The 12,775-nt window shown below is 37.8% G+C and overlaps 1 protein-coding gene across 1 annotated transcript; it reads right to left on the bottom strand.

Moving 5' to 3' along the window:
* Window positions 1-426: 426 nt before the first annotated feature.
* Window positions 427-12,115, bottom strand: LOC139114943 (uncharacterized). The gene is made up of 7 exons (XM_070676861.1): window positions 12,033-12,115; window positions 9,989-10,031; window positions 5,017-5,625; window positions 4,273-4,347; window positions 3,046-3,642; window positions 2,711-2,740; window positions 427-1,996 (listed from the first exon to the last, which is right to left on the bottom strand). The coding sequence occupies exons 1-7, from the start codon at window positions 12,069-12,071 to the stop codon at window positions 1,401-1,403; spliced, it is 1,989 nt and encodes a 662-aa protein (XP_070532962.1). The 5' UTR covers window positions 12,072-12,115; the 3' UTR covers window positions 427-1,400.
* Window positions 12,116-12,775: the final 660 nt, after the last annotated feature.

The following is a 12,775-nucleotide window of genomic DNA, read 5'->3' as shown; positions in this document are numbered from 1 at the left end:
TTTGAGTATGAAATAAAGTTTTGTAATTAGTGGTTTAACTCTGGGAGTACTGTGCGGCAGTTGATGAAACCTGCTATATATAATGATATAACAGATATCTGATTGTTCTGTGAAGCGTACTACTATTTATGAACTTGTTGTAAAACACTTATGCAGATTCAGTTCACATCTGGTTTTTTCATATAATGTTTCCTATAAGACGAATGGAACTAATTTGGGATAATTGGATTTTGATATTTTTCAAATTTCTCAAAAGTGTTAGGTGCCCTATAGCTGAATGTTGCAATATTACGAATCAATCATAAAAACAAGTGTGTAATATAAAAAGAAAAGCAGATGAGATTATATTTGTGATTAAATTGACATCACTTCATCATCCAATTATCCTAAGTACTATGGAGATAGTAATGACAGTGTCGACATTATCATGATGATATCAATGATGCACAAAATTTAATGAAACTTTTCACTGATTACAATCTCAGAACATTATGATGATAATATGAATGTCATGTCAATTTTCTGCTAACTTGCATATTTAATGAGCTTTTGTAATTAGAGGTATCTCTGAAATTCCTTCACCAAATTTGATGACACCTGCTACAACTATTGATCTGATAGATATCTAATTGTACTGAGAAGAATTGAACAGTGTCAAGTTAATAAACAGCTCATTTGCATAGTTAATGAAGTTTTGTAATTAGTTATAGAATAACGAAATAACTGCACCAAATATGATGAAATCTGCTGCAGATACTGATCTGAAGATTTCTGACTATGTTGTGAAGCATTTAGTAGTGTGAAGTAATTGAGCGTTCATTTGCATATTTAATGAACTTTGTAATTAGTGATATAACTCTGAAATTACAGTATTGTATATGATGAAACGTGCTACAAACATTAATCTTGTAGATATCTAATTGTTCAATGAAGCAATGAGCAGTGTCACGTAAATAATCACCTAATTTGCATATTCAATAAAGTTTTAGGATTAGTTATTAAACCCTTAAAGTAGTGTGCTAAAGTTGATGAAACCTGCTACAGATTATCTGATATTGATCTGACAGATATGCGAATGTTGGTTGGTACAATTTTTTCTGGAAGGAAAAAAGTTTGACAACAATAATTACAGGTACAGCCAACTCAAAGGAACCTAACTCTTATATGACTAATATAGTTGTTTCTTTCATCAATAATTCATTCCAAGTATAAATATACCAGTGACAATTTATTTAGTTAAATTTTATCATAGCAAATTAAACTTTTCTGCAACAGATCCAGAGAAAAACGAGTACGTGAAAATACAATACTCAGTGTCTCGTGAATTACAATTCATTACAAATGCTATCTTCAAGTGAAGTAGAAGTATGATATCACGAACAGACATTTATTTGTTCTCTTTACTTAATGAAGGATAGAGATTTGACACATTGACTATTAGCAACCGGGCCTAACCAAACACCGGAATTATACGTTGACCGGTACCACATTCCACATCCTGTACCAATACCAATGACTGTACCATCGCTGCTGACTGACACATCGGTGACAACACCATTGAGATCCACTAAGGTCCAGACTCCATTAATGTCAGGTCGGGTCCACAGTTTACCACCCATCCCAATGCCCAGTATACCACCAGAAGGGAGTGGTGATATAGATATGACACAACAGCTATTGGCGACAAGACTCCATGTTCCGTGGATTCCAGGACGAGTCCAGATATGGGAGCCCATTCCTATACCAACCAGTGTGCCATCGGACATTGCAGTGACGTCTGTAACGCAGCAGCTGTTGGCAATGGGCCCAACCCAGGGAGCTTCTTCAGTTGCTTTTGTCCACAGGTATGTATCAGTGCCGACACCAACGATTGTACCATCGACGAGAGTTGTCATTGCGGTAACACAACACGTATTTGGGATCGGTCCTTCCCATGTGCCTTCGATGTCATTTCGTTTCCATATTTGATTGTCAGGTCCAACACCATATATTGATCCTGAAATGATAGGAAAGGAAGGAAATTCAATGATGATTTCTCTATTCTCTCACATCTGCTTAGACAAATGTATCCCTTCTTTCCAATAAACTGCATCTAATGCCATTTGCCTCACGTGAATTAGTGACATTGTCAGTGAGATAGTTGACTGTAGACATATTTACTATAAACTTTTGTGATTCTGCGGAAGAAGATTAAGTTTATAATAGCTTCAAAACGGGTGAGTGTGTTTTCTTGACCAGTGTAATTAAGGGCCATATCATTTCTTTAGACTCTAATATCTCCCCTTCAAAAGTGTAGTATTATCACATTAACCATGTCATCGATTTATTTCACGGTCAAGGGTACTTTAACATTGGCATAACTTTTAAATTTACTGATGTCAAACACTATGCAACAGGAAATGGTTGAAAATAATCACCAATAAAACTCTTCTAAGTTCCAGATTCACAAGAAAAATACAGTGTTATTATTTTTCTGTGACCTGTTTCTGAATATCTTCATTACCGGCTTCTTAAATATTTTTTGATATATATTTGTTGTCAGTCAATATCTCAGTTCGTTTCTAAGTGCATAATTGCAATCATGGCGGAAAGTTGCTAATTATTCGTATCAAGTCTTTGGAATGATTAAATCTCAAATATTGGAAGGAAATTGTCGGATTGCAAATCTTTTGAGATTTCCTGATTAAACTGTAATCTGAGAAATACCTACCTACCGACGGTGCTGGTGGGACTACTGGCGCTGTTTACGCAAGTTTTTCACGTAGAGACATTCGAAAAAAACAGAGTGCAATTGTTAGAGGCTGCGAAAGCAAATTATTGTGCCCGATTACTAAAACGGGCAACCATTCAAAGAGACATCTTTATTGCTTTGAGATTTCTAGCACTTGGAATTTCTGAATAAATTTTGTATTTAGCATATTAATATTTTGTTTGCATTGAGATGAATCCTGCTATCCGCCGTTTTCTGAAGTAAATAAATAGGATAAACCATGAACACAAAGGTATAGAATTCCTTTAAAACTGTAGAAGTGTAAAGAGACCAACCTGACTTTTTGTAGGATAAAGATTTGACACATCGACTATTAGCAACCGGGCCTAACCAAACACCGGAATTATACGTTGGCCGGTACCACATTCCACATCCTGTACCAATACCAATGACTGTACCATCGCTGCTGACTGACACATCACTGACAACACCATTGAGATCCACTAAAGTCCATACTCCATTAATGTCAGGTCGTGTCCACAGTTTACCACCCATCCCAACGCCCAATATACCACCAGAAGGGAGTGGTGATATAGATTTGACACAACAGCTATTGGCGACAAGACTCCATGTTCCGTGGACTCCAGAACGAGTCCAGATATGGGAGCCCATTCCTATACCTACCAGTGTGCCATCGGACATTGCAGTGACGTCTGTAACGCAGCAGCTGTTGGCAATGGGCCCAACCCAGGGAGCTTCTTCAGTTGCTTTTGTCCACAGGTATGTATCAGTGCCCACACCAACAATAGTACCATCGACGAGAGTTGTCATTGCGGTAACACAGCAGGTATTTTGGATCGGTCCTTCCCATGTGCCTTCGATATCATTCCGTTTATATATTTGATTGTCAGTTCCAATTGCATATATCAATCCTGAAAATGCAAAGAGAGAAAACAAGTAGAAAGTTGTTGCTCATGTCAGTCGATGCGGACCATACTTCATTAAGCTATTTATGGTTAGTCATACACCTAAATTGGCTACATCTTTGCATTATATCGTTGCTTCCGCCGCATAATGAAAGTTTAAAAGCATAGTCGCCAGACATGTATGTACCTCGTTTAAAGCCATCCAATTTCGTGTGTATTTCGTTTGGTAGGATAACATCTGGCAATTAGTAACGTTTAGGTAGCAGATTGTACTCTCATATATCTTTCAGTTTGCAAATATTGCATTTCCGAATTTTTCTCGACTTCTCAAAACGTTGCTTAAGTTTACTTCTGTGATAAATGGCAACTAGCATCAACGATTAAATTTCCGTGTAGAAACCGTAGAACAGCGAAAGTCGCCTTTCCCTGAGAAATGGGCATTTTATGTAGGCATATTTAGGCACAGTGATTAGTAATACAGATATTAATATTTCATCCAGTCTAATCGAAAACATAGTGAAAATAGGTGATAGATGAACAGAAAGGTGTACAGTAACCTCAGTAATCTATGTTTTGTATACCAGCAAGATTGTTCCTTTCGTAGTAAAATAATATCAGAGTGTAATATGACTTTACCGGACCCTTTTGTCTCTGGAGGCAACGATGCGTCTGTCTGTGATGCAGCTGTTGTCTTTGGTTTGTACAAGTTGGCTGCGAAACAGAGTACATTTGAATGATTTAGTGCATTAAAGCGAGCTGATAATATAGCAGAACATGTAATAGTTCACACTATCAAAATAATTTTATTTGTTTCCTTGATGTCATTAAACGAGTTGACGGAAATATTTCCTTGACAGGCTTTTGTAAATTGATAGTCGAAAATATTGTTCGACACCTTGCACTTGTCCAGGTATTAACGAAAGGTATCTAAAATATAGCGTTAGATACGAGCTAAAGTACCTTTTTAGAGCATTTGCTCATTACCTCATTTATACTATATTGGTCCCCGAGTCACTAACGATTGCTGTGGAATGCTTTCTTAATCTACATAATTTGCCTAGATTGAGACTATTATGACTCAAAAAACCATGCTATTCTTGCTGTCTTGTCGTGAAATCCAAAAACCTTTTCCTGTAAATATAGACATTTTTGAAGTACTGTATCCCCTAAGATAGTCTTTTCATTGGTTGCATATTTGAATTTAAATAGTTTTGCTGAAAAAATGATTTATAAGAGATTCTACACGATATATTCTACTGATAAAATTTTTGAATAATTTTAAAACGGGCTGATAAAGAGATACGTTATATACCCTATACCTTGAAGGGATCAAAACGTAAACAAGCAAACTCATGAAGCATAAGATTGTTTTGCAAATACCTAGGTTTCCTGGGGATACTATGTCTATCACACACTGGCTGTCTGGCAATTCTGTACTCCAAGTAGCAGTTGAGTCATCATACACATATACGCCACAGCTATCTTTTGATATACCAAGGATGGTTCCATCGGGTTGTACCGACACATCTGCTGCCTTGAACTTTTTACTGGCGATGCGCTTCCATTTTCCATCAACTCCATCTCTTATTTTCAGTGAACCAGAGGCTGAAACGCCCAAGATTCTTCCATCTGGATAGACTTCCACACGAACCACTCCTTTACTCTTCTTTACTTTCTTCCACTTACCAGTGAGGTCATGCCTTGTTTTCAATTTTCCCTTAGTTGTAACTCCAAGGATAGTGCCATCTGGCATCACAGCAACATCCTGGACGCAACAGCTCTTTTCGACAGGGCCTGTCCAGCTTCCAGAATCAACAGATTGCTTTGAATAAAGTTGATTATCATCACCGATCCCAATTAGAGATCCGTCTTGCATAACGGCAATGCTCGTCACACAGCAGCTTCCCTGAACCTTTGCCCAATCTCCGCCATATCCAGAATCTCTTGTCATAAGCTTGTTTGCAGAACTTACGCCGATCAATACAGCACCTTCAAAATTATCATTTCACAAACATGTAGCGTACTGTTGTGATTGCGACTGAAGCAATCGTGAAGGTAATCAGCAGCTCGAAAATAAATAATTTTACTTGGTGAAACATAATATATCAGTAAAACCCAGAAAAAAGTTCTAAATCGGTAATATCTATTCAAAACATTTAGAAAAAAACACAAAATATTTCGAACTAACCGAACTTATATACATCGAACTTGTAATGTTGGCCTCGCTCTATTTCAACTATGAGGCACAAATCTCTAGTTTTTTTTCTAACAATAACAGTATGTTGATGGTGTCTTCATAACTGCAGGAAAGCAAATCATCGTAAAATTTGGATAAATGTTATTACTGCTCCCACCAGTATCCCTAATGACTTGCAATTTTCAGCAATTTCCACCATAGAGCTGTGTTTACACTAACAGATAGTGGATGGAAGTCCGTGTGGTCTGCAGAATACTTATCCAAAATTATGTAATAATTTCGCAGACGACTACAATTACTTTCGATAACAAGTGATAGATCATGGCTAAGCTTTAGCCTTTGCCAATGTAGTCAAGGTATCCCATCGGGGAATAGTCCAAGAAAGATCTCCAGAATACATAACATTTGTAGTGACTCTTGGTTTATAAGACGGGGACACCCCCTTTTTTGTCTTGCCAAGAAGCTAAATATTTTCAGACTTTTCCATTCTTACTCTGCAATCGTAAACGTACGTCATATGTATATATTCAGACGTTAGTTGAATGCAATTAGTGCAAAGTCGACATGTTTACCCTTCTACATGTACATATTAGGCGTGATTAAGTAGACCCAATCTGACATTAACATCTTGTGCCATTGTTGATAACGTCTGCTAGAAGGCGAAAAGCGAGAACCTTCAACTATTCATTCACAACAGTAGAAGCTCCCTTATTAGTCACATCCTAAAATGTCAAACAACGGACTTCTATAGTAACCGTAAGAATGGTAAATACCTGCAAGCGTAGACGAGTAAAATATATAAAATGATTCATTCAAATAGCCATGCAGGATATAGCTACTCGAAATTTGCAAGGAGACATCCATATAAGTTTATGGCATTTGATTTTGAAGACTTTTCATGTATAGAAAGCTTAAACACTATCTGCTTACTGCTCTTATTTGTCGTGACAGAATGAGCTCAGCAGGTGTTTGGGATGAGGGTCGACGCTGAATCGACACAGCATCGCTACCTTTCATTCAGTAAGATTGCTACTGAAACGAAGCAAAATATCAAGACTTGAAATTCATGCGCATTCGACTGGTATTATCCACAGAATGACAAGCAAGGACCGTATGATCATGGATCTAGAGATAGAGATATGGAATCAATCATATGTCAGCTACCATATCGGTGTCTTATCTGCATTTTCAAATCTCTTATAGGCTAGGAAATCAAATTAAACAAATGTGCCTACCTTCATTTCATTTGCAAGTACTTTCATCGTAATTTCAATATTAATAAGTTCAAAGCCCAAGAAAAATGCTTGTAGGCCCTGTTGGAACAAGTCAACTCCCACCCATCTCTCACGTTATAATTCGTTGTGTGATAAACTTCTCTCAAATGTGAAAATTCCCGTTGAAGCATTAGTTTGCACAGACCCTAACTGTTGTGTCCATTTCGATGATATTGATATGTTCTATAATGACATTGTCTCTGCTTTAAAATCTGCAGCAGAAAGGTCTATCCCGAAAACTGTGTGTTCCAATAATCATTCTGTCCCAGGTTGGAATACATTAGTTAAAGATAGTCACGATAAAGCCCGAAGTGACTTTCTGTTCTGGAAAAATCATGGGTCTCCTAAATCTGGGCCTTTGTTTTAGCTAATGCGCAAGTCGAGGGGGCAGTTCAAATGGCAACTTGCTCAATGCAAGAAAGCCGAGAAAAAACTTCGTGCACAGGCTTTGGCAGAGAGCGTAAATAATGATCAAAAAGTGTACTGGAAAGAGGTTGCTAACCGTAAAGTTAAAACACCAACTCCTTTATCGGTAGATGGTTGTACAGGTGATGCAGAAGTTGTGAATATGTGGAGAAATCATTATGTGGATATTTTGACAAAAACTGGTGTAGACTTTACACCTGTTCTACCTAATATTCCGTTTTGTCAGGATATGCTTGTGCACCATGATGAAATTAGTGATTTCATTACAAATCTGAAAACAGGTGCATCATCTGGTATCGATGAGATCACCCCTGAACATCTAAAATATGCACCGTCTCGGGTGTGTGTTCTTTTGTCTCTTTGTTTCACGGCCATTCTTATTCATGGTTTGTCCCAAGGCAAATTATGACGACTGTTTTAGTTCCTATACCCAAAAACCCAGGTGGCGATATTTCTGACAAGTCTAATTATCGCCCCGTTGCTGTTGCAACAACGGCTTCTAAATTGTTGGAGAGGGTTTGGTTAAATCGCTCCATGGATTGCCTTTCTACTACGAACCATCAGTTTGGATTTAAACCAGAACATGGTACTGATATGGCTATTTTTGTATTGAAGGAGATTTTGACACTGCATGAAAACCCAATAATTCAGATAAATTCACATGAATGAGTTGCCTGTATTATAGTATAATACACGTGAATTCACATGAATCCACATGAATACAGGCTTGCTGAATACAAAAAATGGATTCTTGACTGTATTCATCTGTATATGCACTCTTCAGCTAAAATACAGGCAATAATCCATGTTAATACATTAAGTATTATAGCGTTTTTATGCAGTGTGACTTATTATAAACATCATAAAACGCCTGTTTTTGTTACTTTTATGGACGCTTCAAAAGCGTTTGATTATGTTCGTCACGACGTTCTTTTTCAGAAATTGATGTCAAGGGGAGTTAAGCCTTACTGAATTAAAATTCTGTTTTATTTATACACATTTCAAGATTTTGTTGTTAAATGGAATGGTACTTTATCTGCACCATTCCAGTCTAGAAACGGAGTTAAGCAGGGCGGAATTTCATCACCGATATTTTTCACAGTTTACCTAGATGATCTCAGTAGGAATCTCTCAATGCTGTCGTTCGGATGTCTTCTTGGCGATTACAGGGTTAACCATTTAATTTATGCTGACGATATAGTTATTTTTTCTACCGGAGCTTACGGTCAGCAATGTTAGTCAATTGTTGTGGCCATTATGGCAGTAAAAAAACTCGATATTTTTTAATGAGAAAAAGACAGTGTGTATGTTAATTCAACCTGGTGTTCGGAAACTCAAACCAGTTCCAATTTATCTAAATGGTAGACTACTGACTTATGTTAATGTTTACAAATACCTTGGTCATTTAATATCTTGTGACCTTAAAGACAATGAAGATATTCAGGCACAGACTCGTTTTTTATACGCTAGAGGTAACGCTATCATTCGCGATTTTAAATTTGCTTCTTTGACGGTTAAGTGTCATTTATTTTCTGTTTTTTGTGATATTCCGTACAGTTCTTACTTGTGGTGTAATTTTTTTATGAAAATGTTAATAACGCTAGGAGAGCATATTCTCAGATATTTCGTAAACTAACGGATTTTCAATATAGTCATGTTCAAAGTAATACTCTATTACTTGTTAATCTCCATGTTTTAACCTTTGAAGAAACACTTAGGAACAAGTCGTACAGTTTTCTGAGCAGATTGCATCTCTCTAGTAATGTGATTGTGTCCTCTGTACTGTCCATGTCAATTTTTTCAAACAGTTTGTTATGGAATTTTTGGTGTCAAAGACTATTTTAACTTGTAGTGTTTTTTCTTATCTGCTATGGATTATTTTTTATCCGAAATAAACAATAATAATAATAATATTAAGTTTGGCCAAGGGCATAACACAAGGCAATGTAATGGCGGAATAATTCACAAGTTTTCAATAAAAAATAAAAATTGTAGTTATAAAGGAAAACATCCATTTTTTTCAGGTATTTATGTTCTTCATTGTTCGGGTCACAATTGGAAGTCAATCATTTCATCTCAATATTCCATGTTACAATTGAAAACACACTTGATCATCTGATTCGAGTATTCATTACTTAACATTTATATACAGAAAACGAAATAGTTGTGAGTCCAAGCTCTCTTGGATATGCCCATGCGCAGAGCATCCCTAATCACCTTGACTAGAACACTGTCTGAGTTTCGCTTTCTTGCAATTATTGCGTACAAATGTAATAGCAACATAGTTATTCAGCTGCAATTTTGACAGAGAGACATGGCCAGTTGCATGGAAAGTCGTCACTGGTACTTATGTTGTAGGTGTAACTTCACCTGAAATCTCTCTTTTGATTCTGTCACTTTTATCAGCATTATAGTATGACATCTTATTCGATCGTATATAACATGAGGTACTTACCATCAGTCGCACGACGATGCAGTGCGTCACTGTAGGCAATGACCTGAGGTAAACACAAGCAGAAATAGTCTCTCTCATCGGGGTGTCCAGAAACAAGACCACGTAAAATGCAAGACAGACCAGTAGGCGAGAAGGCAGGCACGTCCATTGTAGGTGAAGACAGGATGACAGACAGGCAGGAAAGACAGACAGAAAGAAAGACGATAAAACCATAAAGGATGGGTCAAACATTAAAGTAAATGAAAACGAATAAGCACAAAGATTGAAACATTGCTAGACACACCGAGAGCGAGTGCGCGTGAGCTGTGTGAACGTTTGTGTGTGAGTGTGTGTGTGTGTGTGTGAGAGAGAGAGAGAGAGAGAGAGAGAGAGAGAGAGAGAGAGAGAGAGAGCAAGTCGACGCAAAACATCAGGCATGAACTAAATTAACCACATTCCCGATGCACCTGCACGAATGTTTGCGTTGCGAGTAAACGTCGATTGGTGTGTACAAAAATCTGAATGCATAAACCTTCAGATTTAAGTTTGTTACACTTTCGTATAAAGTCCATGAATGAAGATTAAGCAAAATTAAACTGTTTATTTTCAATCTCCACTTAGACGTAGAATTCGATAACCTTAAAAACATATCTTAAGGCCCTGTCACACCTTGACGATTTAGTCAGCATATGCCGAAGTACAAAAACATTTGCGAATACGCTGGCGTACGTCGAATACGTGATGGGTAAGTTTTGTATAAGTTAAGAGCACGCTGAAGAACGCTTCCATAGGTCGTAGAACGGCGAGGTAGTCGGATCTAAAAATGTTGTGCATGCCCAAAACATTTCGACGTATGCCAGCGTATGGCTCACACGTCCCGCACACAGCCATAAGTTGTACGCTCGTTGACACACGTTCACACATGTTACTCATAAGTCGAACTTCGTCGAAATAATTGTCTAGCATATCCCAAACGTATTTTAACCTATTAGTAACGTGCTTGGAACCTATGTCGAACTTACTTCCAGCGCTTATTGACGCATATAGACGTATTTGACGTGTTCCGGACGACCACAGAACTTATGAACGTGTTTCTAGCTTACAGCTGCCGTACAATGGCGTATCGGCAGTGTTTAGGTGAATTGGTATAAAAAATTGGGATTCACAGGAGGGACCCGTCAGTACTCCTCAAGACTCAATGGTTAGCAGATGTCAATGTCATCCGAGAGATTGAGCATACGGCAAGGCTGAAAGGAGAATACCTACTAGCTGTCCTCCAATATCAGCATGACCTCTTCGATTTGACACTGTACCAGTTGCGTGCCAATAGAGCCAGGAGAAGAAAAGGCGAACGGAGAAGAAGGAACTGGGGAGACCATGGATGGGGTGGCGACGGCAGTTTGGCATGTTTGACTAGCTTATGTGGAGCTCCGTAACGAGGATCATGCATCCTTCATTAAGTTCACCAACTTCCTGCGTATGCCCCCAGCGATCTTCGACGAGCTGCTAGCCAGAGTGGGTCAAAGGATAGCCAAGCAGTACACATTCTACACGGATCCGCTTAAGCCTGGCATGAAGCTGGCCTTGACTTTGCGTCTCCTTGCCGCGCGCTATGCATAAGTTAGACTATGGTTGGGCATCAGTAAGACTATACCGTTAGGCATAAGTTATTGAAACCTTCTATAGGTTACTAATACGTTATGTATACGTCCAAATCGTTATGAATACGCTATGTATACGCCCAAAATTGAAAAATACATTGTAAAGTTCAGCGTATTCCAGCGTTTTAAAGAAATTTTGGTACGTCGGTATATACGCTGGCTAAATCGTGTAACAGGGCCGTTAGTTCCATGTCATTAGCATAATACTCTCAGGAACTGACATAGGGGAAAGAAGGCTCGCGCCAAACTTTCACGTTTGAAGGACCTGTATCATTAGCGTGAAAACAATTAATTTGGTCTTTTGTTATTTTCGCCATAGTCAAATAAACTATCAATGCCACATAAAAGAGTCTGAAAATCAAGCAAGGCTTCATGGCAAGCGGAATGATAAACTTAAATCGTACCTGACAGATTACAGATGCAATTAGAAGAACAGCTCTCATCTTCGGCGTTACCTGTCCACAAACGAGTGATGTCCGTGATCCCTTACTCTCTAATATGAAAAAAATTGGCAATCACGTGACTCATCTTTTTTTGGTCTAATCTGTCGTTAAAAGGTTAGCTTCTTGCATATTAATCATATTTGACACTTGTGTCATCGACGTCTTGTTAACGTAAGAAACGAACATCACACAGAAAAGGAAATGAGAGTAGTCGATTAAAACATATATTTAATTATACACATTCCCCATTGCAACAAGGAATCGTTAGTTAAATACCAAGTCAAAATCCACACTTTAGAATTTACCATCCTCTCTTTTGGTGTTGTTTTTTTTACCTTCACAAAGGGACTAACAATTTGCATATGCTGCTTTTCCTCCCACATCTAACGATATATCTTTAGCTTATTACCAACCAGCATTTCACAAAAACCAAACAACACAGCATATTGACATTTGGAGGGAGTACCCTGTGGGACAATTACTCAAACCCCCACACTAACTTTTTGCGGGAAAATTTTACAGTGCTTGTTGGTAAAGTGCACTTCTGAATTATCGTTACTCATAGACATATTGTAATTTGTATACGGCAATATGTCTCTATATTTTCTTTATTTCCAAGCAACAATTTCGTATTCATTTTCAAAGCAAAGCGATGCTTTGTAGAAATTATATCATTCGTTCTATGGGCTGTCACAGAATTTCCA

This window comes from Ptychodera flava, chromosome 16 (assembly GCF_041260155.1).
Source record: "Ptychodera flava strain L36383 chromosome 16, AS_Pfla_20210202, whole genome shotgun sequence".
Taxonomy (NCBI): Eukaryota; Metazoa; Hemichordata; class Enteropneusta; family Ptychoderidae; genus Ptychodera; species Ptychodera flava.
The sequence above is the reverse complement of the archived record's forward strand: the minus strand, read 5'-3'. Positions and strand labels throughout refer to the sequence as shown.